At 51.1% G+C, this 27,421-nt stretch overlaps 1 protein-coding gene across 4 annotated transcripts in view; it reads left to right on the forward strand.

Annotated features, from left to right (window-relative positions):
* Window positions 1-27,421, forward strand: part of DCAF17 (DDB1 and CUL4 associated factor 17) — a 114,464-nt gene that overhangs the window by 66,297 nt on the left and 20,746 nt on the right. For all 4 annotated transcript variants that reach the window (XM_075317323.1, XM_075317325.1, XM_075317326.1 and 1 more), the window contains exons 11-14: window positions 15,932-16,041; window positions 17,884-17,971; window positions 20,534-20,617; window positions 20,740-20,895. In XM_075317323.1, the coding sequence (XP_075173438.1) occupies window positions 15,932-16,041; window positions 17,884-17,971; window positions 20,534-20,617; window positions 20,740-20,895 (438 nt within the window). The remainder of the gene's footprint in view (window positions 1-15,931; window positions 16,042-17,883; window positions 17,972-20,533; window positions 20,618-20,739; window positions 20,896-27,421) is intronic.

The following is a 27,421-nucleotide window of genomic DNA, read 5'->3' on the forward strand; positions in this document are numbered from 1 at the left end:
GTACAATACTGTATACACAACTACATAATTGGTAGACATGCTATATAGTATGTACTATATACAGTATACACAGTGTTAGAAGGATATCCAGCAATCGCATTTCAGTCGTGATAAAAATCAATTTTGTTTATTTAATCTATTTAAAAAAGTATTCATCCAAGAAATAAATCCATTTTAAAAAATCCAGTATAGGAAATGAAGCTGGGACATGTTTCGCACGCTGTGTCCTTATTTACAGAGTGAATAAGTGATTGCTAGTTATCCTTCTAACACATTATAGATGGCAAGCTAGTTTCCTTATTAGGCTAAGTTCACACTTCCGTTGTTTTGCATCAGTCACATGCGTCGCTTGACGCATGTGACTGATGCGTTGTACAACGGATGACAAAGAACAGAATTCTTTGTCGGATTCCGTTGTGTGCGGGGGGCGGAGTTCGGGGTGGGTGGAGCCGAGCGGGGCCGTGGCACTGAGTACATCAGTGCCCCGGGGACTGCAGGACAGGTGAGTGTAAGTGTGAGAGAGAGAGTGTGTGTGTGTGTGTGTGTGTGTGTGTGTGTGTGTGTGTGTGTACATGCTGAGTGCGGGAGGGGGCGGAGCGCGAGGGGGCGGAGCCGAGCGGTGAAGTGTCGGGCTCCGTGCACAGCCAGGGTAAATATCGGGTAAAAGCAAAGCACTTTTCTTTGTCGCTCCTAATTGGGAGACCCAGACAATTGGGTGTATAGCTACTGCCTCCGGAGGCCACACAAAGTACTACACTTAAAAGTGTAAGGCCCCTCCCCTTCTGGCTATACACCCCCCCGTGGGATCACGGGCTCCTCAGTTTTATGCTTTGTGCGAAGGAGGCCAGACATCCACGCATAGCTCCACTGTTTAGTCAGCAGCAGCTGCTGACTATGTCGGATGGAAGAAAAGAGGGCCCATACTAGGGCCCCCAGCATGCTCCCTTCTCACCCCACTTTCTGTCGGCGGTGTTTGTTAAGGTTGAGGTACCCATTGCGGGTACGGAGGCTGGAGCCCACATGCTGATTCCTTCCCCATCCCCATTAGGGCTCTGGGTGAAGTGGGACTTTACCGGTCTCCGGGCACTGAGGCCGTGCTCCATCCACAGCCCCTGGAGGATCTGCTGGATACGGAGCGGAGTTTTCTCAGGGACAGGACCCTGCTTCATTAAGGTACTCCGTGTCCCCGTGCTTATCGCACGCACACTGCAGCATTGCTGGGTGTGTTAGTGCGCCGGGGTAAACAGCGCTGCTGCGCTGGTGCCGTTACTCACTACAGCTCTGCTGAGTGAGGTGACTTTGTACGATCGGCCGATCCGGCCGCTGGGGTCAGTGTTTACTGGTCGCGGCTGGGATTTGTGGTGCGCCGGGGACTTCCGCGCTGGCCGTGCATATATGACGGCCGCGCTAGATTACTACAGTCCCCGGCTTTTGCGGCCTAGTTCGTATCGTTCCCGCCCCCGGACCTGCCAGTCAGGAGGAGGGCGGGACGCTGTACAGTCCAGCAGCGTTAAGAGCTGGAGTCTGTTTTACATACTCCAGCCCTCACACTAGGCACAGGGGGACGCAGTTTCCCGCTCTTTTGTTTGGGACGCCCACGGTCCGCCCCTCTTCACAGGACGCCGGCAGCCATTCCTGCCTGCACGCTGAACTGCGGAGGGGAGGCTGGGAGACCCAGACAAGGGATTCTACGACCTCACACCCGCTTCCAGCGGGCGGTAAGCAGCCCTCAAGGGCTCTCCCCCACTTGTGCCATAGTGTACTTTGTATTTTGTGCTGGCATTACTTTGCACTGTACAGTCGCTGGTGGTTTTCTGCTATATACCCTCCTTAGATTTCTCAAGGAGATAACAGCATGTCGTCCGCAAAAAGCAAAAGTGCCAAGGCACGGACTTTATATGCTGCTTGTACCGCATGTGGGGCTACTCTACCGGCAGGTTCCACTGACCCCCATTGTGTGCAGTGCTCGGCCCCTGTGGCAATTGCTCAGCCGGGGCCGCTGCTAGAGGTGACCCAGGGAGAACCACCTGTAAATGCTGTCCAGGTGACAGGGACGGAGTTTGCAGCTTTTGCTGACAGATTGTCTATGACTATGTCTAAAATTCTTGAAACATTGCAGTCTAGACCAGTAACTCAGACCATGGGCTCTGTTGATCCATTGCCCCCTGGTCCCCCTCAGCTGGACCACTTCCTAGCTTCGGGGGTGTCACATGCACCCCAGGGTGACGGCTCTGACTCGGACGACAGTCCCAGACAACCTAAGCGGGCTCGCTATGAGCGACCCTCAACTTCATCACACTGGTCAGGGTCCCAGCGGGACGACTCTCTGTGTGATGAGGCGGATGTAACTGATCAGGAGTCTGATGCTGGGGCCGCTCTCAATCTAGATACCCCGGATGGTGACGCCATAGTGAATGATCTTATAGCGTCCATCAATAGGATGTTAGATATTTCTCCACCAGCTCCTCTTGCGGAGGAGGCAGCTTCTCAGCAGGAGAAATTCCATTTCAGGTATCCCAAGCGTAAATTAAGCACGTTTCTGGACCACTCTGACTTTAGAGACGCAATCCAGAAACACCACGCTTATCCAGATAAGCGTTTTTCCAAACGGCTTAAAGATACACGCTATCCTTTTCCTCCTGACGTGGTCAAGGGCTGGACACAGTGTCCCAAGGTGGACCCTCCAATCTCCAGGCTTGCAGCCAGATCTCTAGTTGCAGTGGAAGATGGGGCGGCACTTAAAGATGCCACTGACAGACAGATGGAGCTCTGGTTAAAATCCATCTATGAAGCTATTGGAGCGTCGTTTGCTCCTGCATTCGCAGCCGTATGGGCACTCCAAGCTATTTCAGCTGGGCTTACACAGGTCGACACGGTCACACGTACATCTGCTCCGCAGGTGGCACCCTTGACCTCTCAAATGTCTGCATTCGCATCTTACGCGATTAATGCTGTCCTAGACTCTACGAGCCGTACGGCGGTGGCGTCAGCCAACTCTGTGGTTTTACGCAGAGCCCTGTGGTTGAGAGAATGGAAGGCAGATTCTTCTTCCAAGAAGTGCTTAACCAGTTTGCCTTTTTCTCGTGACCGATTGTTTGGTGAGCGTTTGGATGAAATCATTAAACACTCCAAGGGTAAGGATTCATCCTTACCTCAGCCCAGACAAAACAAACCTCAACAGAGGAGGGGACAGTCTGGTTTTCGGTCCTTTCGAGGCTCAGGCAGGTCCCAATTCTACTCGTCCAAAAGGACTCAAAAGGATCAGAGGGGCTCAGATTCTTGGCGGACTCAATCACGCCCAAAAAAAAAAAGCCAGCCGGAAGAACCGTTACCAAGACGGCTTCCTCATGACTCTCAGCCTCCTCTCTCCGCATCCTCGGTCGGTGGCAGGCTCTCCCGCTTTGGCGACATTTGGTTGTCACAGGTCAAAGACCGTTGGGTGAGAGACATTCTGTCTCACGGGTACAGGATAGAGTTCTGCTCTCGTCCTCCAACTCGCTTCTTCAGAACTTCCCCACCGCCCGACCGAGCCGATGCTCTGCTGCAAGCGGTGTCCGCTCTAAAGGCGGAAGGAGTGGTGACTTCTGTTCCTCTTCAGGAACAAGGTCACGGTTTTTACTCCAATTTGTTTGTGGTGCCAAAGAAAGACGGGTCGTTCCGTCCCGTCCTGGATCTAAAGCTGCTCAACAAACACGTAAAAACCAGGAGGTTCCGGATGGAATCTCTCCGCTCCGTTATCGCCTCAATGTCTCAAGGAGATTTCCTAGCATCAATAGACATCAAGGATGCTTATCTCCACGTGCCAATTGCGCCAGAGCATCAGCGTTTTCTACGCTTCGTTATAGGAAGCGAACACCTGCAGTTCGTAGCTCTACCTTTCGGGCTGGCGACAGCCCCTCGGGTCTTCACCAAGGTCATGGCAGCAGTAGTAGCAGTCCTGCACTCGCAAGGTCACTCCGTGATCCCGTATTTGGACGATCTACTTATCAAGGCACCCTCTCAAGAGGCATGCCAACACAGCCTGAACGTGGCACTGAAGACTCTCCAGAGTTTCGGGTGGATTATCAACTTTTCAAAGTCAAATCTAACCCCGACCCAATCACTAACATATCTTGGCATGGAGTTTCATACTCTCTCAGCGATAGTGAAACTTCCACTGGACAAACAGTGCTCGCTACAGATAGGGGTGCAATCTCTCCTTCAGGACCAGTCGCACCCCTTGAGGCGCCTCATGCACTTCCTAGAGAAGATGGTAGCAGCAATGGAAGCAGTTCCTTTTGCGCAGTTTCATCTGCGTCCACTACAATGGGACATTCTCCGCCAATGGGACGGGAAGTCGACGTCCCTCGACAGGGAGGTCTCCCTCTCTCAGGCAGCCAAGGAATCTCTCCGGTGGTGGCTTCTTCCCACCTCATTGTCAAAAGGAAAGTCGTTCCTACCCCCATCCTGGGCGGTGGTCACGACAGATGCGAGTCTATCAGGGTGGGGAGCAGTGTTTCTCCACCACAGGGCTCAGGGTACGTGGACTCGGAAAGAGTCCACCCTTCAGATCAATGTTCTGGAGATCAGAGCAGTCTATCTTGCCCTACAAGCCTTCCAACAGTGGCTGGAAGGCAAGCAGATCCGAATTCAGTCGGACAACTCCACAGCGGTGGCATACATCAACCACCAAGGGGGAACACGCAGTCGGCAAGCCTTCCAGGAAGTCCGGCGGATTCTGACGTGGGTGGAAGACACGGCATCCACCATATCCGCCGTTCACATCCCAGGCGTAGAAAACTGGGAAGCAGACTTTCTCAGTCGCCAGGGCATGGACGCAGGGGAATGGTCCCTTCACCCGGACGTGTTTCAGGAGATCTGTCGCCGCTGGGGGATGCCGGACGTCGACCTGATGGCGTCACGGCACAACAACAAGGTCCCGGTTTTCATGGCACGGTCTCACGATCACCGAGCTCTGGCGGCAGACGCCTTAGTTCAAGATTGGTCGCAGTTCCGGCTACCGTATGTGTTCCCACCTCTGGCATTGTTGCCCAGAGTGCTCCGCAAAATCAGGTCCGACTGCCGCCGCGCCATTCTCGTCGCTCCAGACTGGCCAAGGAGGTCGTGGTACCCGGATCTGTGGCACCTCACGGTAGGCCATCCGTGGGCACTACCAGACCGTCCAGACTTGCTGTCTCAAGGGCCGTTTTTCCATCTGAATTCTGCGGCCCTGAACCTGACTGTGTGGCCATTGAGTCCTGGATCCTAGCGGCCTCAGGTTTATCTCATGAAGTGGTTGCCACCATGAGACAGGCTAGGAAGCCATCCTCCGCCAAGATCTACCACAGGACGTGGAGGATATTCCTATCTTGGTGCTCTGCTCAGGGAGTTTCTCCCTGGCCTTTTGCATTGCCTACTTTTCTTTCCTTCCTGCAGTCTGGGTTGGAAAAAGGTTTGTCGCTTGGCTCCCTTAAGGGTCAAGTCTCCGCGCTATCCGTATTTTTTCAGAAACGCCTGGCGCGACTTCCTCAGGTACGCACGTTCCTGCAGGGGGTTTGTCATATCGTCCCCCCTTACAAGCGGCCATTGGAGCCCTGGGACCTGAACAAGGTTCTAATTGCTCTCCAAAAGCCGCCTTTCGAGCCTATGAAGGAGGTTTCCCTTTCTCGTCTTTCACAGAAAGTGGCCTTTCTAGTGGCGATCACGTCTCTTCGGAGAGTGTCCGAGCTGGCGGCGTTATCATGCAGATCTCCATTCCTGGTGTTTCACCAGGACAAGGTAGTTCTGCGTCCAATTCCAGAATTTCTTCCCAAGGTGGTATCTTCCTTTCATCTCAATCAAGATATCACTTTACCGTCTTTGTGTCCGCATCCAGTTCACCAATTCGAAAAAGGTTTGCATTTATTGGATCTGGTGAGAGCACTCAGGATCTACATTTCCCGCACGGCGCCTCTGCGCCGCTCGGATGCACTCTTTGTCCTTGTCGCTGGTCAGCGTAAAGGGTCGCAAGCTTCCAAATCCACCCTTGCGCGTTGGATCAAGGAACCAATTCTTCACACCTACCGTTCTGCTGGGCTTCCGATTCCATCAGGACTGAAAGCCCATTCTACCAGAGCCGTGGGTGCGTCCTGGGCATTACGGCACCAGGCTACGGCTCAGCAGGTGTGCCAGGCGGCTACCTGGTCGAGTCTGCACACTTGTACCAAGCATTATCAGGTGCATACCTACGCTTCGGCGGATACCGGCCTAGGTAGACAAGTCCTTCAGGCGGCGGTGGCTCACCTGTAGGAAAGGGCTGTTTGACGGCCCTATCACGAGGTATTCTTTTACCCACCCAGGGACTGCTTTTGGACGTCCCAATTGTCTGGGTCTCCCAATTAGGAGCAACAAAGAAGAAGGGAATTTTGTTTACTTACCGTAAATTCCTTTTCTTCTAGCTCCAATTGGGAGACCCAGCACCCGCCCTGTTTTCTTAGGAAATTTGTTTTTTTCGGGTGCACATGTTGTTCATGTTGAACAGTTCAGTTCTCTGAGGTTGTTTCTCGGGTTGAATTTGTATTTAAAACAGTTATTGGCTTTCCTCCTTCTTGCTTTTGCACTAAAACTGAGGAGCCCGTGATCCCACGGGGGGGTGTATAGCCAGAAGGGGAGGGGCCTTACACTTTTAAGTGTAGTACTTTGTGTGGCCTCCGGAGGCAGTAGCTATACACCCAATTGTCTGGGTCTCCCAATTGGAGCTAGAAGAAAAGGAATTTACGGTAAGTAAACAAAATTCCCTTCTTTGCTTGGTTACCCGATATTTATCTTGGTTACCAGCATACACCGCTTAGCGCGGGCTCCCTGCACATGTAACCAGTGTAAATACCAGGTAACTAACCAAAGCGCGTTGCTTAGTTACCCCAATGTTTATCCTGGTTACCTGTGCGGGGAGCCAGAGAGCGCATGCGCAGCGAAATCCAACGGATTCCACTGCACAAAAAACATTACAGGCTGCGTTGCTCCCGCCCGGCGGTCAGTCAAAAAACGACTGACCGCGACGCAGCGGATGCAACGCAGCATAATCAGTCACAATCCGTCGCCAATAGAAGTCTATGGGAAAAAACTGGAATCCTGCAAAATATTTTGCAGGATACCGTAATTCCTCAAGGCGACGGATTGTGACTGAGACAAAACAACGGAAGTGTGAACTTAGCCTTATCTGTGCACCGTCTGGTTAGGTGAGGCCTTTCTGCAGATTGAGTGAGCTGGATATATTTGTTACACATGTATACGGTACAGAAAGTTACCTCCAGAGCGGGTCAGAGCGCAGTGAAAGGACGGGGCGTATCAACATGCTAATAATGGCGATTATAAAGGGAAGCAATGCCCAGGGGACTAGTCCCTGCACTCATTAGTATGTGATAAAAGATCTTTAGAAATACTTATGGTCATGTGACACACACCGACAGTGACGACGACGTCGCTGCTAAGTCGCCATTTTCTGTGACGTAGCAGCGACCTTGCTAGCGATGTCGCTGTGTGTGACATCCAGCAACGACCTGGCCCCTGCTGTGAGGTTGCCGGTTGTTGCTGAATGTCCTGGACCATTTTTTGGTCATTGCTCTCCCGCTGTGAAGCACACACGAGAGAGCAATGAACTGAATGTGCAGGGAGCAGGGAGCCGGCTTCTGCGGACGCTGGTAACCAAGGTAAATGTCGGGTAACCAAGCAAAGGCTTTGCTTGGTTACCCGATATTTACCTTCGTTGCCAGCGGCCGCAGCTTCTTAAAGCCGGCTCCCTGCACACGTAACCAAGGTACACATCGGGTAACTATAAGCGAAGCGCTTTGCATAGTAACCCGATGTGTACTATGGTTACGAAGCACAGCATCGTTACACGGGTCGCTGGTGGCTGGAGGCTGATCTCTGATCGCTGTGGAGATCTGCCTGTTTGACAGCTCGCCAGCGACCTTGTAGCGACGTTCCAGTGATCTCTGCCAGGTCGAATCGCTGGAGCGTCGCTATGTGTGACGGTACCTTAACTCTAAAGATCTCTTTATCTATGCTACTATATGCAGGGACGGTTAGGCAGGGATTAGCAATATACACCCAGAACTGGTCGTGCTTCTGGCTGCATATTGGACCTGACAGGTTCCCTCTAAGGCATGACACTCCAATAAGGCAAAAAATAACCTGCAGCACCAAAAACACATTAGGCTTCTTTGACACATTTGGTTTTTGCCGTCAGGCACAATCCTGTGAAAAACGGATAAAATTGATCTGTCGCCTGATCCATTTTTTTCCCTCATTGAATTGTATTAGCGCTGGATTGTGCCTGATGCCGTTGCGTTGTATCCGTCGTGCGCTGGATCCGTCAAAATTTGTGTGTCCAGCTGCCGGAAAGGACGCAGCATGCCACATTTTTTGGCTGCGGCAAAATAAAAAAACGGACCGTCCGGCGTCATCTATATATATAATTGCCTTTTCTTTGTCGCTCCATTGGGAGACCCAGACAATTGGGTGTATAGCTACTGCCTCCGGAGGCCACACAAAGTATTACACTCAAAAGTGTAAGGCCCCTCCCCTTCTGGCTATACACCCCCAGTGGGATCACTGGCTCACCAGTTTTGTGCTTTGTGCGAAGGAGGTCAGACATCCACGCATAGCTCCACTGTTTAGTCAGCAGTAGCTGCTGACTATATCGGATGGAAGAAAAGAGGGCCCATACTAAAGGGCCCCCAGCATGCTCCCTTCTCACCCCACTCTTGTCGGGTGTTTGTTAAGGTTGAGGTACCCATTGCGGGTACGGAGGCTGGAGCCCACATGCTGTTTTCCTTCCCCATCCCCCTGAGGGCTCTGGTGAAGTGGGATCCTATCGGTCTCCAGGCACTGAGGCCGTGCTCCATCCACAGCTCCTGGGAATCTGCTGGACATGGAGCGGAGTATCCTCAGGGACATGGCCCTGCTACGTTAAGGTACTCTGTGTCCCTGTGGGGACCGCGCACGGACACGCGGCAGCATTGCTGGGTGTGTTAGTGCGCCAGGGACGGCGGCGCTGCCTGCACTAGTGCCATCGCACACTACAGCTTGCTGGGTGTGTTAGTGTATTAGGGGACTACCGCGCTAACCGCCGTTGCCATTTTTATTTCGGGCGCGGCTGGGACTTGTGGTGCGCCGGGGACTTCCGCGCCGACCAAGGCTTATATGCCGGCCGCGCTTATCACTCGAGTCCCCGGCTTGCGCGGCCTAGTCTCACTTCGTTTCCGCCCACAGACCTGCCAGTCAGGGTAGGGGCGTAACGCTGCACAGCACGGCAGCGCTGAGAGCTGGAGTATGCTTTGCATACTCCACCCCTCTCACTGGATGCACGGTGAATCCGGCAGAGCTGAGAGCTGGAGTATGCTTTGCATACTCCACCCCTCTCACTGTGTACTCTGTGAAGCCGGATTCCCGCACTTTCTCAGGCACGCCCACGGCTTCTTCCTCTGCACAGGACGCCGGCAGCCATTCTTGTCAGTGTTTTCTGTAGTGACAGAAGAGACAAGTTTAGAATCCCTGGCAGGGATTCGGATAGTCACACAACCGCTGTGACCAGGCGTTAAGCAGCACCTGTGGGGCTGACTCCACAAGTGCCGAAGTGCACATATACATATATGTTTATTCACTATGCATTGCACTGTTTAGCTGCATTTTTTGTATATACCCTCCTTGATTGTGAGGAGGACATAACAGCATATTGTCTGTGTAAAACAGAGGTGCAGAAGCACATGTTTTCTATGCAGCCGGTACAGCATGTATGGCTATATGGCCGGCAGTGTACATAGACCCCCATTGTATACTACGGAGACTCTGCTAACCGTCCAGGACATGGGGACGGTGCCTGCAGTATTTACTGACAGATTTTCTGAGACTATGGCTATGATACTAGAAGCCTTGCAGTCCAGACAAGTCTCTCAAATCCATGGCCACTGTTCACATTATCCATGGTCCCCCTCAGTGGGAACAACTTTGAGCTCCGAGGGGTCATGTGCTTCCCAGAGTGACGGCTCTGACACGGACGACAGTCCCAGATAGTCTGAGAGGCTCACTATGAGCGGACATCGACTTCATCACACTAGTCAGGGTCCCAGCAAGCGGACTCTCTGTGTGATGTGGCGGAGATAGCTGCTCAAGATCTAATCCTGAGACCGCTCTCAATCTGGATACACCTGATGGTGACGCCATAGTCAATAATCTCATAGCGTCCATCAATAGAATGTTAGTTATTTCTCCCCCAGCTCCTCCAGTGGAAGAGTCAGCTTCATAGCAGGAGAAATTCCTTCACGTATCCCAAGCGTAAATTAAATACTTTCCTTGACCATCCTGACTTTACACAGGCAGTCCAGGAACACCACGCTTATCCAGTTAAGCGCTTCTCCAAACGGCTGAGGATACACGTTATCCCTACCCCCTGACGTGGGCAATGGCTGGACCCAGTGTCCCAAGGGGCATCCTCCAATCTCCAGCTTGCAGCTAGATCCATAGTTGCAGTGGAAGATGGGGCTGCACTTAAAGATGCCACTGACTGACAGAGGGATCTCTGGTCGAAATCCATCTATGAGGCTATCGGCGCGCTGTTAGCTCCAGCATTCGCAGCCGTAGAGGCACCCCAAGCTACTTCAGCTTGTCTTACACAGATGGACACGGTCACACGTACATCTGTTCCGCAAGTGTCATCCTTAACCGCTCAAATGTCTGCATTTGCGTCTTAGGCGATTAATGCTGTCCTGGACTCTACGACCCGTACGGCAGTGGCGTCCGCTCACTCCGTGGTTTTACGCAGGGCCTGGGTGTTAACTGAATGGAAGGCAGATTCTGCTTCCAAAAAAGGGCTTAACCAGTTTGCCTTGTTCTGCTGACCGACTGTTTAGTGTGCGTGAGATGTAATCATTAAACAGTTCAAGATTAACCTCCTTACCTCAGCCCAGACAAAACAAACCCCAACATACCAAGGGACAGTCGGGGTTTGCGGTTTTTTTCAAGGCTCGGGCAGGTCCCATTTCTCCTCGTCCAAAGAGGACTCAAAAGGATCAGAGGAGCTCAGTTTCTTGGCGGGCTCAGTCACGCCCAAAAAAGACAGCCTAAAAACCCACTTCCAAGAGGCTTCCTCATGACTTGCGGCCTCCTCTCTCCGCCTCCTCGGTCGGTAGCAGGCTCTCCCGCCTTGGCGATATTTCGCTGTCACAGGTCTAAGACCGTTGGGTGAGAGACATTCTGTCTCACGGGTACAGGATAGAGTTCAGTTCTCGTCCTCCAACTCAATTCTTCAGAACTTCTCCACCTCCCGACCGAGCCGACGCTCTTCTGCAGGCGGTGGGCACTCTAAAGGCACAACGAGTGGTGACCCCCGTTCCTCTTCAGGAACAAGGTCACGGTTTTTACTCCGAATTATTTGCGATGCCAAGAAAGGACGAGTATTTCCGTCCCGTTCTGGATCTAACACGGCTCAACCAGCTCGTGAACACCAGGCGGTTCCGGATGTAATCCCCCGCTCCGTCTCGCCTCAATGTTTCAAGGAAATTTCCTAACATCGATAGACGTCAAGGATGCTTATCCCCCACGTGCCGATTGATCCAGAGCTCCAGCGTTTCTACGCTTTGTTATAAGACGCGAACACCTTCAGTTCGTACACCCTGCCTTCTGGCTGGCGATAGCCCCACGGGTCTTCGCTAAGGTCATGCCAGCAGTAGTACCAGGTACTGCAATCTCAAGGTCACTCTGTGATCCCGTGTTTGGGAGATCTACTTGTCAAGGCACCCTCTTAAGGAACATGCCAACACAGCCGAACGTTGCGCTGGAGACTCTCCAGAGTTTCGGGTGGATCATCAACTTTTCAAAGTCAGATCCGACCCCGGGCCAATCACTAACATATCTAGGCATGGAGTTTCATACTCTCTCAGCGATAGTGAAGCTTCCGCTAGACAAACAGCGTTCACTACAGACAAGGCTGCAATCTCTCCTTAGGATCAGTCGCACACATTGAGACGCCTCATGCACTTCTCACGTAAGATGGTAGCAATGGCGGCAGTCCCTTTCGCGCAGTTTCATCTGCGTCCACTACAATGGGACATTCCCCGCCAATGAGACGGGAAGTCGACGCCCATCGACAGAGACGTCTCCCCTTCTCAGGCGGCCAAAGAATCTCGACGGTGGTGGCTTCTTCCCACCTCATGGTAAGAAAAAAGGTCCTTCCTACCCCCATCCTGGGTGGTAGTTACGACAGGCACGAGTCTATCAGAGTGGGGAGCAGTTTTTTCTCCGCCACAGGGCTCAAGGTACGTGGATTCAGCAAGAGTCCACCCTTCAGCTCAATGTTCTGGAAATCAGAGCAGTGTATCTTGTCCTACAAGCTTCCAGCAGTGGCTGAAAAGCAAGCACATCCGAATTCAGTCGGATATCTCCACAGCGGTGGCATACATCAACCACCACGGAAGAACACGCAGCCGGCAAGCCTTCCAGGAAGTCCGGCGGATTCTAACGTGGGTAGAAGACACGGCATCCACCATATCCGCAGTTCACATCCCAGGCGTGGTAAACTAGGAAGCAGACTTCCTCAGTCGCCAGGGTATAGACGCAGGGGACTGGTTTCTTCACCCGACGGGTTTCAGGAGATCTGTCGCCGCTGCGGGATGCCGGACGTCGACATAATGGCGTCACGGCACAACAACTTTGTTCCGGCTTCATAGCACAGTCTCACGATCATCGAGCTCTGGCGGCGGACGCCTCAGTTCAACATTGGTCGCAGATTGGCCGAGGAGGTCGGGGTTCCCGGATCTGTGGTACCTCACGGTAGGCCAACCGTGGCCACTACAGACCGAACAGACTTGCTGTTTCAAGGGCCCTTTTTTCCATCTGAACTCTGCGGCCCTGAACATGACGGTGTAGCCATTGAGTCCTGGATCCTAGCGTCTTCAGGATTATCTCAGGAGTGGTTGTCACCATGACGCAGGCCAAGAAGCCAACGTCCGCCAAGATCTACCACAGATCGTGGAAGATATTCTTATCTTGGTGCTCTGCTCAAGGAGTTTCTCCCTGGCCATTTGCATCGCCTATTTTTCCTTCCTTCCTACAATCTTGGTTGGAAAATAGTTGGTCGCTCAGCTCCCTTAAAGGACAAGTCTCAGCGCTATCTGTATTTTTTCAGAAACGCCTAGCCGACTTCCGCAGGTATGCACGTTCCTGCAGGGAGTTTGTCTTCTCATCACTCCGTACAAGCGGCCATTAGAGCTCTGGAGTCTGAACAAGGTTCTAATGACTCTCTTGAAGCCGCCTTTCGAGCTTTTGAAAGTTGTTTCCCTTTCCGTATTTCACAGAAAGTGGCCTTTCTAGTAGCGGTCACGTCTCTTCAGAGAGTGTCCGAGCTAGCAGCGCTGTCATGCAAATCTCCATTCCTGATCTTCACCAGGACAAGGGGGTTCGGCGTCCGATTCCGGACTTTCTCCCTAAGGTGGTATCCCACTTTCATCTCAATCAAGATATCACCTTCCCTTCTTTGTGTCCTCATCCAGTCCATCAATTTGAAAGGGATTTGCTTCTGTTGGATCTGGTGAGAGCACTCAGGATCTACATTCCCGTACGGCGCTCCTGTGCCGCCCGGATGCACTCTTTGTCCTTGTCGCTGGTCAGCGTAAGGGGTCGCAAGCTTCCAAATCCACCCTGACTCGGTGGATCAAGGAACCAATTCTTGAAACCTACCGTTCTGCTAGGCTCCCGGTTCCCTCAGGGCTGAATGCCCATTCTACCAGAGCCGTGGGTGAGTCCTGGGCATTACGGCACCAGGCTACGGCTCAGCAGGTGTGCCAGGCACCTACCTGGTCGAGTCTGCACACTTTTACCAAGCATTATCAGGTGCATACCTACGCTTCGGCAGACGCCAGCCTAGGTAGACAAGTCCTTCAGGCGGCGGTTGCCCACCTGTACGAAAGGGCTGTTTGACAGCCCTACCACGAGGTATTCTTTTACCCACCCAGGGACTGCTTTTGGACGTCCCAATTGTCTGGGTCTCCCAATGGAGCGACAAAGAAGAAGGGAATTTTGTATACTTACCGTAAATTCCTTTTCTTCTAGCTCCAATTGGGAGACCCAGCGCCCCGCCCTGTTTTCTTAGGGTTTTTTTCGGTACACATGTTGTTCATGTGAATGGTTGCAGTTCTCCGATGTTTCTTCGGATTGAATTGGTCTTTAAACCAGTTATTGGCTTTCCTCCTTCTTGCTTTTGCACTAAACTGGTGAGCCAGTGATCCCACTGGGGGTGTATAGCCAGAAGGGGAGGGGCCTTACACTTTTGAGTGTAATACTTTGTGTGGCCTCCGGAGGCAGTAGCTATACACCCAATTGTCTGGGTCTCCCAATTGGAGCTAGAAGAAAAGGAATTTACGGTAAGTATACAAAATTCCCTTCATTCTGTCTGTCTGTCTGTCTGTCTGTCTGTCTTGCTCCAAAATTGTGTCCTTATGGTGACACAAAGCTGATTGGCCGCTGGGCTCGCCATGGCCCCGCCCCCCCACACGGATTGGCCGCTCGTCTCGGCTCCGCCCCCCCCACGGATTGGTCGCTCGCCTCGGCCTGGACCCACCCTCCGCTCGCCCCGGCCCTCCGCATGCATCGCCAGACATAACCTTGCGCTGCTGGGATCGTGACGGAGCCGGTCTACGCTGGTAACCATTATACACATCGGGTAACTAAGGTCCCTTAGTTACCCGATGTGTATCATAGTTACCAGTGTACACCTGCTCCCGGTACACATGTGCAGGGAGCTGGCATTATACTCCTCTACCCCAGGACTACTCCTCCTATTATAGTCTTCCTATTATACTCCTCTCTGAGTATAATAGGAGAACTATTATAGCATGGGGGATGGAGCACGATGGGGCAGTGCGCAGCATGGAGGATGGAGCACGATGGGGAGTGTGCAGCATGGGGGATGGAGCACGATGGGGAGTGCGCAGCATGGGGGATGGAGCATGATGGGGGGTGCGCAGCATGGGGGATGGAGCACGATGGGGAGTGCGCAGCATGGGGGATGGAGCACGATGGGGAGTGCGCAGTATGGGGGATGGAGCACGATGGGGAGTGCGCAGCATGGGGGATGGAGCACGATGGGGGGTGCGCAGCATCGGGGATGGAGCACGATGGGCAATGCGCAGCATAGGGGATGGAGCACGATGGGGGGTGGGCAGCATGGGGGATGGAGCACGATGGGGGGTGCGCAGCATGGGGGATGGGGCACGATGGGGGGGTGCGCAGCATGGGGGATGGAGCACGATGGAAAGTGCACACCTCCCCCCAACACACACACACAACACACCACACACACACTGGGAACCACAAACACCGCCATACACAGACACCCACACACACAGACAACGCCGCACACACACAACACCCAACACACAAACCCCGCGGCATACATAAATATATGCACATACCGCACAACACACACATTGCACAAAACATACCTCCCCCCAAAACACACCACACCCACACAAACCGCGCAACACACACACACACAACGCTACAGACACACAGCGCTCCACAAACAACGCAACACACGCAACACACATACAACACCGCTCTCACCCCCCGCCACACCCAGACAACACCCAGAACATGTACAGCGCCCTACACAAACACTTGGTAACTACACACAACAACATCAATATATATATCTAACAAAAATCATACATGAACTACACAATACGTAAATTCTAGAATACCCGATGCGTAGAATCGGGCCACCTTCTAGTGTACAATAGAAGCCTATGGGCGCTGGATCCGTCATAATGCGGCAAAAAACACAAGTGACCTAATTTGTATAATAGGTACAGAAATTCAGCAACATCAAAAACTCCCCAATACTCATTGTGGGAACGCAGCCTTACTACAGCTATCAATCTCTTGAACTTTTGCCTTATTTTACTTTCCATTATTTTAGGCAAGGAATGGAATACGTGAAATGAAATTTTGTTCTATAGAACCGGACTGGATTCACTTTCATCCCGATTTCTCTGAACGAATCATCCATGTTGGACCCGATAACATCAGGTGAGTAGAGATTAAAGGGGTTGTCCAGGCTGAAGTAATTAAGTCTGCAATCCCTCCATGTGACTGCAGACTCGTGGATCCTCCCAGAACGTACACTATGTGCATGCACCGTGAGGAAACCTAAATCTGCAGTCACATGGAGGGATTGACTGCAAACTTATCATTTTAGACTGGACAAACCCTTTTGCACCAGTCCAACATTTATTTATTTTTTCAGAGCTAGAGTGGTGCTTTTAACCTAAGTTCCCTGCCCCTAGTATTATACTTACCCTCCTGTACCTTCTGACTGGCTGGAAGTCAAACATTACGTCACAAGCTCCCAATGCAAGTCTATCAGAGCCAGACTGAGGATCTCATAGCTTTGCATTGAGTTAGGACCTTCGGCGCTCCTTGGAACACTGGATGGGTCAAAGTTCCAGAAACCAGATATAAGGCCGGTTTCAGACATCCGTGTTTAATTAGGTACAAGCCACACACATCAGTATGGTCATATGTGTGTTATATGTATGGCACACGTGTGTCAGATGTATGTCACACATGTGACATCTGTGTTTGCATACGTTTGACACGTACCGGAGCAAACACGGGTCTTTGAAATAAAAAGATGTTTTATATTCACCTGTGTCCAGCGCTGTTTTCTTCGCCTCTGCTGCCTCCTGATTCTGGGCCCCGCTCATTATATTCATTGATTATTCACTGCACTAAGGAGCTGGAAGCCGGAGTATCGCGGGGACAGCTCTGGGTACAACACCGTTGAGAACAGCATCGCCGGGGACCGTGCCAGGGACAGCATCGCAGGAACAGCGTCGGGCACAGCATCGCCGGTAACAGGTAAGTATCCAGCAAGCAGTGTGTGTGCGCAGTGAGTTCAGGAGGACATCAGATTTCCCAATGTACTCTGATCACCTCCTGATGATACCCCCGCGCTATAGTGGATGTCAGGACGATGTCTTCAGGGGTTCATCAGAGTTCATTGGAAACTCTGATGACCTTCTGGATGTCTCTGCACACACACTGCTTGCTTGCTGAATACTCACCTGTCCTCAGCGATGCTGTGCCCAGTGCTGTCCCCAACGATGCTGTGCTCTGCCATGCTGTGCCCGGCGCTGTCCCTGCGATTCTCCGGCTTTCAGCTCCCCAGTGCAGTGAATAATCAATGAATATAATGAGCGGGGGTAAGAAGCGGGAGACAGCAGAGCCGAAGAAAGCAGCACAGGATACAGGTAAATATAGAAAAAAATTTTTATTTAAAAGACCCGTGTTTTCTCCGGTACGTGTTACACTGATCCGTGTGCGATCCGTGTGGCATCCGTGCTGCCAGAGAAAAAACTGACATGTCTCCGTGTGTGCGTGCAGGGTCACGAGGGGTCACACGGTCTGTGTGAGTAACACCACAGAATAACATGGGTACGTGTGGCATCCGTGTTTAAAACGGATGTCACATGTACCTGAAACACGGACGTCTGAAACTGGCCTAAGACAGAGGTCAGGGGGCTTAGATTAGAAGCACCACTTCAGTGTTTTATTCACAGCTGGAGTGGTGCTTTAAAAAAAATAATTTTATGCATTTACAAATGTTGTTGCCACATTTCTCAACTTCAGTGTTAACCAAGGGTTGATGGTGTCTAGTCACGGAGCGAGTCATGTGCAATCCTTACTGGCTGCCGGAAATAAGATTTTTGTGCCTTTCCCCCCCCCTCTTAGTTAATGGTTTCCAATTCCTGTTAGACACAATTGAGAGATCACAAGGTACACACACATTATAAATCTTTTATATGCGGTGCAGATGTGATTTTACAAACTTATTTTTCAGGGTTTTTTTATTTATTTTTTTTTCTGTAGTGTTTTAAAGCTAAAGGAACTAACAGATGATGCATATAAATATGAGGTCATCGAGGAGTTTGCCATTCGTGCAGACAGAGAGCCTAAGGTAAGTAGAAAATTGTGTGCTTACACATTATTGCACTTTGTCTCATTCATACTTCCGTTTTCCACGTATTGTATGTGCTGTACCCGTCATTTTCACGATTTGAACATATACACATTACAGTTTATTATTTTCACATGTCGGTGTTTGTTTTTTTTTTGTTCATCCTCACTCCTTCATCCCCGACATCACAGATAAGTATTTATACAAGTCTATGGTTCGGTAAAAATCGCGGACCTCAAATGGCTGGTTAACATTATAATAGATGTAAGAAGCTTTGTAAAAAAAAATTTTATCCTTGGGTGAAAAGAAAAAATAAACAGAAATGAAAACACTGATGGTAAAATATGGACACAGTGACACTCGCGCTCCGTTCAGCCTTGCTAGTAGCAGGATGAAGGAAGATTTGTCACAGGCGCCAGAGAATTTTACCCACGGATGATGCTGGGTCCGGTGTTGTATACAAGATCTGTATTAGGCTATGTTCACACTGGGCTTTTTTGGTAAGTTTTTGCTGTGTTTTTAGCTGCAGATTTGCCTTGGTTTTATGCAACTCCATGCCAACAAAAAAGCTGCTTTTTACAGTCAAAGCAAAGTCCGAGATTTCTGAAATCTCATGCACACACACAAACACCTGCAGAAAAAAAACTTCCCATAAAAGCCCTGTGTGAACATAACCTTATTGTGTCCAAAGGTGGTGATCCGCCAAGGGCTATGGGGTACTCGGTCCCGGGCCGTATATGTACGGGGATGCTGTGTCACGGGTGTGTAATTGCCGTTGCCCGGTTCCATGACACTGGGGGTCGCTTTAAAAGGGGGTTATATTCAGGGGAGATGAAAGAGTTTGTTGTTGGAGCCACCACTGCACAGTCTATGGCCACTGGGGCTGGTGGTAATGGCAGCCTGGATGTTGAGCCCTCCGCAAGTAGGGCTGAGCCCCAGAGGATGGATGATGGAGTACGGCGTGGAAAGATTGGAGATCACACGATGGGAATGCAGTGCAACTCGTGTTTACTCACAGCGATGGTATTGCTGGACAGCTGGTTCAGACCCCTGGTCCCTGTAGTCCCAGTGCCGGTGTGGTAACCTGGTGCCTTCTTTCCCCTACGCCTCTCAGTAGTTTTGTAAAACCCTGTGGCTTGGAGCGTCTGGGGGTCCCCTCCTGTTAGTCGTCAGGCTCTGATCCGTATGGTGGGCAGTGTGAACCTTGTAGGGTCGGTGTTCTGTCCCGGTCCTTGGCTCTCTCATTACTGCTGGTGCCCCCGGATTCTTGGGTCAGTGAGGTCCTGGATGGTCCCCTCACTGTGCAGGTATTTGTCAGGCAGCTTGAAGCCTTCACCTAACCTAGGGCCGTGTGCCCCTTAAGTGCTTTGGTTCCAGGGGTGCCTCGTCGTATCTCCCTGGCAACCACTCTCCTGTACCAGTCAGGTCGACTGTCTCGAGACATGTCCGTCTCCTTCTACTGTCACTACTGACTGACTTACTGTTTCACTACCCCCCCCCCAGTTGTCAGCTAGTGGACCGGATCAGCTCTACCCCTAGGTGGCTATCCATTGGGTCTCCAACTAGTTAGCCACCAGTGATTGGGAGAGGGAGTCTGGGGATGTTATGTTTGGATGTTTTGATAGTACCGGCACTGGTCTTCCAGGTCCCTGGGGGTAGGCCCTGCATCTATGACAGGATGCAGTACCTAGTAATGCCCTGATGGGTTCAGGGGCGCTACAAATGTGTCTTTGAAGTCAGAGCAAATTCTTCATCATTACAAGCAGAGACCAAATAGGCACCCCCAGATGTCCATTAAACTTTTCTTCCATCCTGGTATCCTCTAAACCACAGGGAGATTAACACTTGTAAATTTGGTGCTGTGAAATCACCACACTGTTATTTATAGTTACACTATAAGGCCCTGTGCGCACGCTGCGGTTTGTGATGCTGTTTTGGGGTTTTGTTTTGTTTTTGTTTTTTGTTTTTTTTTAAATCTGCATCAAAATCTGCACATCTCTCCTGAAGCCAGCAAAGTCTATGGGATTTTAGATTTGCTGTGCACACCATGTGGTTTTTTATTTTTTTTCCATGCGATTTTAGTGCAGATTTTGATGCATAGAAAATCTACAGCATGTCAATTATCGGTTTAGCAGCGTTTTTTCACCCATTGACTTCAATTCATTGACTTTCTTGATGGCCCAAAAAAAACCACATCTAGTTTGGACGCGTTTTGTTTGTGTTTTTTTTTTTTATTTTGCCACAGCGTGCAGATCTGGTGCAGAAAATTTCTGCAGCGTGTGCACATAGTCTTAATGGGACCGAGATCGGACCGCAATGCACAGACTGGCCGGTGGGTCTCCCGACCTAAGCATGACGGCTGCATAGAAATATACGAACCTCAAACTCAGGGTGGGAGAGCCGCAGCCAGTCCGGCCATTGTCGTCCGATCTCTGTTCGGTTTATACGGTTGTCTGGATGTCCCTTTAGCTGTGTTCACACTCTGCGACAATAACTTGCATTGTTTTACTATGCTAGGAAAAAAAACATCTTTGTCGTTTTTTTTTTCTTTCTGTCCTTTAGGCGGATAATAAGGTAACCTTCACAGCATCGGGAAGGATGGTTAAAAAGCGTATTAATCAACTAGATGATGATACCGGACAAGAGGTAATGGGTGAAACCTCCTCAGTTCATTATCCAATAGCAAAATGTATAACGATTTATAATAAAAATTTAGAATGGCGTCTATCTGTACAGATGATCTGTAAATTCCTCTTTGTTCTCTTCAGGTCTTCTATGCGGTGATGTATGAAGATGAGCTGGATCTGCTGATGGTGGTGGCCGTGACACATACGGAGGAGGACGGCGTAGCCCATGTAGATCTACACTGTAATGGGACGGGGAGGATCCTGAAGAAGATCAAGCTGCAAGAATTTTGGGATGTGGTAGGAACCATATACATCGGATTTATGTCACTGCTTAGTCAGACTACTACAAATCATAAATAGCCCTTCTTTCACCAAAAGCTCTGTAACTACGGTATATACTCAAGTATAAGCAGACCCGAGTATAAGCCGAGGCCCTTAATTCTACCACGAAAAACTGGGAAACCGTATTGACTCGAGTATAAGTCTAGGGTGGGAAGTGCAGCAGGTACTGGGAAGTTTCAAAAAATAAAAATAGATCCCAATAATATGTATTTTGCCCCATCCTTTGTTCCCCCTTGTAGTAATGTGCCCATCCTTGTGCCCCTTCCTTGTCCCCTGCAGTAATGCACCCTGTAGTAATGTCGTCCTACTGGTCCCCTTCTTGTCCTCTATTATGTAATAATTATTCTCACTTGTCCTCCGTTCGCGCGGTGTCCTCAGCTGCTTCTTGTAGACCGCAGGCACATAGACCCCCTCCGTGTTAGCGTCTGATGCACGTGGATGCCGTCTGCTGTCATGTCTTTACTGCAGTTGAATGCTTTACGGTAGCGACTGCAGTAAAGCATTCAACTGCTGTAAAGTGTTGACGGCAGCATCGGTTCAGTCTATTGGATGCGATCACTGAGGGGTCTGTGTACCTGCGGTCTGCAAGAAGCACCCCTTGATGATCATGTCCGGTGCACAGAGCCACCGCTGCTGTCAGCGCTTTACAGCAGTTGAATGCTTTACTGCACCACTGCCGCCGTAAAGCATTCAACTGCCGTAAAGCCATGATGGCAGCCTGCAGCGGCAGTTCCGTGCAGCGGACGTGATCATCAAGGGGTGCCTCTTGCAGACCACAGGTACACAGACTCCTCCGTGATCGCGTCCAATACATGGAGCCGCCGCTGCTGTCAGCGCTTTACAGCAGTTGAATGCTTTGCTGCACCGCCGCTGCCATAAAGCCATGACAGCAGACAGCAGCCCTATGCATCGGACGCTATCACGGAGGGGTCTACGTGCCCTGACCTGAGTATAAGCCACGGGGGGCATTTTCAGCATAAAAAATGGGCTGAAAAACTCGGCTTAAGGCAGCGTTACACGCTACGATATATCTAACGATATGTCGGCGGGGTCACGGATTTCGTGACGCACATCCGTCATCGTTAGAGATGTCGTAGCGTGTGACATCTCTGAACGACTGTTAACGAGCAAAAATACTCAACTTATTGTGCTCGTTGACACGTCGTTCATTTCCATAATGTCGTTCCTCCTTCTGCGTGCCGGTTGTTCATCGTTTGAGGCAGCACACATCGCTACGTGTGACACCCCGGGAACGACAAACACAGCTTACCTGCGTCCCGCCGGCAATGCGGAAGGAAGTAGGTGGGCGGGATGTTATCCCGCCCCTCCGCTTCTATTGGGCGGCCGCTGTGTGACGTCGCTGTGACGCCGAACGTCCCTCCCCCTTCAGGAAGAGGATGTTCGCCGCCCACAGCGAGGTCGTTAGAGAGGTAAGTACGTGTGACGGGGATCAACGACATTGTGCGACACGGGCAACCAATTGCCCGTGACGCACAAATGACGGGGGCGGGTGCGATCGCTCGATATATCGTACCGTGTGACGCCACCTTTATACTCAAGTATATACAGTACATACCCCGATCAATGCAGAATAGTGCCTCTACTGACACCCAGAACCCCACCACATGTCCTATCTGATTGTGATTGGTGCCCTGCCATCAGAGTTGCCAACTTAACTTTTTTATTTTTATTTTTTATTTGGACGGCTTATCAACAAATCTGACATTATTTTTTACAAACCTATTGTAAAGAAGGGAATTTTGTTTACTTACCGTAAATTCCTTTTCTTCTAGCTCCAATTGGGAGACCCAGACAGTGGGTGTATAGCTACTGCCTCTGGAGGCCGCACAAAGAACTACACTTAAAAGTGTAAGGCCCCTCCCCTTCTGGCTATACACCCTCCCGTAGGAGTACAGATTCCTCAGTTTTAGTACCAAAGCAAGAAGGAGGAAAGCCAATAACAGTTTCAAAAACAAATTCAATCCGATAACTAGATCGGAGAACTTAAGAAACAACGTGAACAACATGTGCACCCGAAAAAAACGAAACCCTAAAAACAGATAGGGCGGGTGCTGGGTCTCCCAATTGGAGCTAGAAGAAAAGGAATTTACGGTAAGTAAACAAAATTCCCTTCTTCTTTTTCGCTCCTAATTGGGAGACCCAGACAGTGGGACGTCCAAAAGCAGTCCCTGGGTGGGTAAAAAGATACCACATGAACGGGCTGTCATACAGCCTCTTCCTACAGGTGGGCCACCGCCGCCTGGAGGACCTGTCTACCTAGGCTGGCGTCTGCCGAAGCGTAGGTATGCACTTGATAGTGTTTGGTAAACGTGTGCAGACTCGACCAGGTAGCCGCCTGGCACACTTGCTGAGCCGTAGCCTGATGCCTCAACGCCCAGGACGCACCAACGGCTCTGGTAGAATGGGCCTTCAGTCCAGATGGAATCTGAAGCCCAGCAGAACGGTATGTGTGAAGAATTGGTTCCTTGATCCACCGCGCCAGGGTGGATTTGGAAGCTTGCGATCCCTTATGCTGACCAGCGACTAGGACAAAGAGCGCATCCGAACGGCGTAGAGGCGCCGTGCGAGAAATGTAAATCCTGAGTGCTCTCACCAGGTCCAACAGATGTAAACCCTTTTCAAATTGGTGAACTGGATGCGGACACAAAGATGGCAAAGTGATATCCTGATTGAGATGAAAGGAAGAAACCACCTTGGGAGAAAACTCTGGAATTGGACGCAGTACTACCTTGTCTTGGTGAAATACCAGGAAGGGAGATTTGCAAGATAACGCCGCCAGCTCGGACACTCTTCGAAGAGACGTGACCGCTACAAGAAAAACTACCTTTTGTGAAAGCCGAGAAAGGGGAACCTCTTTCAAAGGCTCGAAAGGCGGCTTTTGAAGAGCAAGGAGAACCTTGTTCAGATCCCAGGGTTCCAATGGCCGTCTGTAAGGAGGAACGATATGACAAACTCCTTGGAGAAACGTGCGTACTTTAGAAATCTGTGCCAAGCGCTTCTGAAAGAATACGGATAACGCGGAGACTTGACCCTTAAGCGAGCTAAGGGACAAACCTTTTTCCAACCCAGACTGCAGGAAGGAAAGAAAAATTGGCAATGCAAATGGCCAGGGAGAAAACCCTTGAGCCAAGCACCACGCTAAGAATATCTTCCACGTCCTGTGATAGATCTTAGCTGAGGATGGTTTTCTAGCCTGTCTCATTGTGGCAACAACTCCCTGAGATAAACCTGAGGCCGCTAGGATCCAGGACTCAATGGCCACACAGTCAGGTTCAGGGCCGCAGAATTCAGATGGAAAAACGGCCCTTGAGACAGCAGATCTGGACGGTCTGGTAGTGCCCACGGTTGGCCTACCGTGAGATGCCACAGATCCGGGTACCACGACCTTCTTGGCCAATTTGGAGCGACGAGTATGGCTCGCTGGCAGTCGGACTTGATTTTCCGGAGAACTCTGGGTAACAATGCTAGAGGTGGGAACACATAGGGGAGTCGGAATTGCGACCAATCCTGAACCAACGCGTCTGCCGCCAGCGCTCGGTAATCGTGAGACCGTGCCATGAAAACTGGGACCTTGTTGTTGTGCCGTGACGCCATCAGATCGACGTCCGGCGACCCCCAGCGGCAACAGATCTGTTGAAACACGTCCGGGTGAAGGGACCATTCTCCTGCGTCCATGCCCTGGCGACTGAGAAAGTCTGCTTCCCAGTTTTCCACGCCTGGGATGTGAACTGCAGATATGGTGGACGCTCTGCTTTCCACCCACGTCAAAATCCGCTGGACTTCTTGAAAAGCTTGGCGACTGCGTGTTCCCCCTTGGTGGTTGATGTACGCCACCGCCGTGGAATTGTCCGACTGAATCCGAATCTGCTTGCCTTCCAGCCATTGTTGGAAGGCACGCAGGGCAAGATAGATTGCTCTGATTTCCAGAACATTGATCTGCAAGGTGGACTCTTCCTGAGTCCACGTCCCCTGAGCCCTGTGGTGGAGAAACACCGCTCCCCACCCTGATAGGCTCGCATCTGTCGTGACCACTGCCCAGGACGGGGGAAGGAACGACTTTCCCTGTGACAATGAGTTGGGGAGAAGCCACCAACGTAGAGAGTCCTTGGCAGTCTGAGAGAGGGAGACAGTCCTGTCGAGGGACGTCGAATTCCCATCCCATTGGCGCAGAATGTCCCATTGGAGAGGGCGCAGATGAAACTGCGCGAATGGGACTGCCTCCATTGCTGCTACCATCTTTCCTAGGAAATGCATGAGGCGCCTCAGTGAATGCGACTGGCTCTGAAGAAGAGATTGCACTCCAGTCCGTAGCGAGCACTGCTTGTCCAGTGGAAGCCTCACTATCGCTGATAGAGTATGAAACTCCATGCCAAGATAAGTCAGAGATTGGGTCGGGGTTAGATGAGACTTTGGAAAGTTGATAATCCACCCGAAAGTCTGGAGAGTGTCTAGCGCCACCTTCAGACTGTGTTGGCATGCTTCTTGAGAGGATGCCTTTATAAGCAGGTCGTCTAGGTACGGGATGACCGAGTGACCCTGCGAGTGCAGAACAGCTACTACTGCTGCCATGACTTTGGTGAAGACCCGGGGGGCTGTTGCCAGACCGAAGGGTAACGCTACGAACTGTAGGTGCTCGTCGTGTATGACGAAGCGTAGGAAACGCTGATGCTCTGGTGCAATCGGCACGTGGAGATACGCATCTTTGATGTCTATTGATGCTAGAAAATCTCCCTGAGACATTGAGGCTATGACGGAGCGTAGGGATTCCATCCGGAACCTCCTGACTTTTACGTGTCTGTTGAGCAACTTCAGATCCAGGACGGGACGATACGATCCGTCCTTTTTTGGGACCACAAACAGATTGGAGTAAAAACCGTGACCCTGTTCCTGAAGAGGGACGGAGGTCACCACTCCTTCCGCCTTTAGAGCGGCCACCGCCTGCAACAGAGCATCGGCTCGGTCTGGTGGTGGAGAAGTTCTGAAGAAACGAGTTGGCGGACGAGAACCGAACTCTATCCTGTACCCGTGAGATAGAATATCTCTCACCCAACGGTCTTTGACATTTGCTAGCCAAATGTCGCCAAAGTGGGACAGCCTCCCACCGACCGCGGGTGTGGGCATCGGAGACCGCAAGTCAGGAGGACGTCGTTTTGGCAACGGTTCCTCCGGCTGGTCTTTTTGGGCGTGACTGAGACCTCCAAGAATTTGAACGTCTCTGGTCCTTTTGAGTCTTTTTTGACGAGGCGAATTGGGACCTGCCCTGTCCTCGAAAGGACCGATAACCAGACTGACCCCTCCTCTGTTGGGGCTTGTTTTGTCTGTGTTGCGGTAAGGAAGAGTCCTTACCCTTGGAGTGTTTGATGATTTCATCCAAACGCTCTCCAAACAATCGGTCACGAGAAAAAGGCAAATTGGTTAAGCACTTCTTGGAATGAGAATCTGCTTTCCAATGTCTCAACCACAGAGCCCTACGCAAAACAACTGAGTTGGCTGACGCCACTGCCGTGCGGCTTGTAGCGTCAAGAACAGCATTAATCGCGTACGACGCGAATGCCGCCATTTGCGAGGTCAATGGTGCTACCTGCGGGGCAAATGCACGTGTGACTGAGTCGACTCGCGCAAGCCCGGCCGTGATAGCTTGGAGTGCCCATACGGCCGCAAAAGAAGGCGCTAATGACGCTCCAATCGCTTCATAGATGGATTTCAGCCAGAGCTCCATCTGCCTGTCAGTGGCATCTTTAAGTGCCGCTCCATCTTCAACAGCAACCAAGGATCTGGCTGCAAGCCTGGAAATTGGAGGATCCACTTTTGGACACTGGGTCCAACCCTTGACCACTTCAGAGGGAAAAGGGTAGCGTGTATCTTTAAGTCGTTTAGGAAAACGCCTTTCAGGATAAGCGTGGGGTTTCTGGATTGCGTCTCTGAAGTCAGCGTGGTCCAGAAAAGTGCTTAATGTACGCTTAGGGTATCTGAAATGGATTCTCTCGTGCTGCGAAGCTGACTCCTCTACAGGAGGAGCTGGTGGGGAAATATTCAACATCTTATTGATGTTAAATATAAGATCATTAACTATGGCGTCACCATCTGGTGTATCTAGATTGAGAGCGGTCCCAGGATCAGAATCCTGATCAGTTAAGTCCGCCTCATCACCCATAGATTCATCCCGCTGGGATCCAGACCATTGAGATGAATGTGAAGGCCCGTCATAACGAGCCCGCTTAGGCTGCCCGGGGCCATCGTCCGAGTCAGAGTCTTCACCCTGAGGTGTAGATGCCCGTCCCGGAGCTAGGAGCTGAGGGGGACCAGGGGGCAATACATGCACAGTGTCCGTGGTCTGAAGTACAGGCCTAGCTCGCAATGTGTCAAGAATTTGTGACATAGTGAGAGACATTCTGTCAGCAAAAGCTGCAAACTCAGTCCCTGTCACCTGGACAGCATTCACAGGTGGTACACCCTGGGA

Source organism: Anomaloglossus baeobatrachus, chromosome 7 (genome assembly GCF_048569485.1).
Source record: "Anomaloglossus baeobatrachus isolate aAnoBae1 chromosome 7, aAnoBae1.hap1, whole genome shotgun sequence".
NCBI classification, from domain to species: Eukaryota; Metazoa; Chordata; class Amphibia; order Anura; family Aromobatidae; genus Anomaloglossus; species Anomaloglossus baeobatrachus.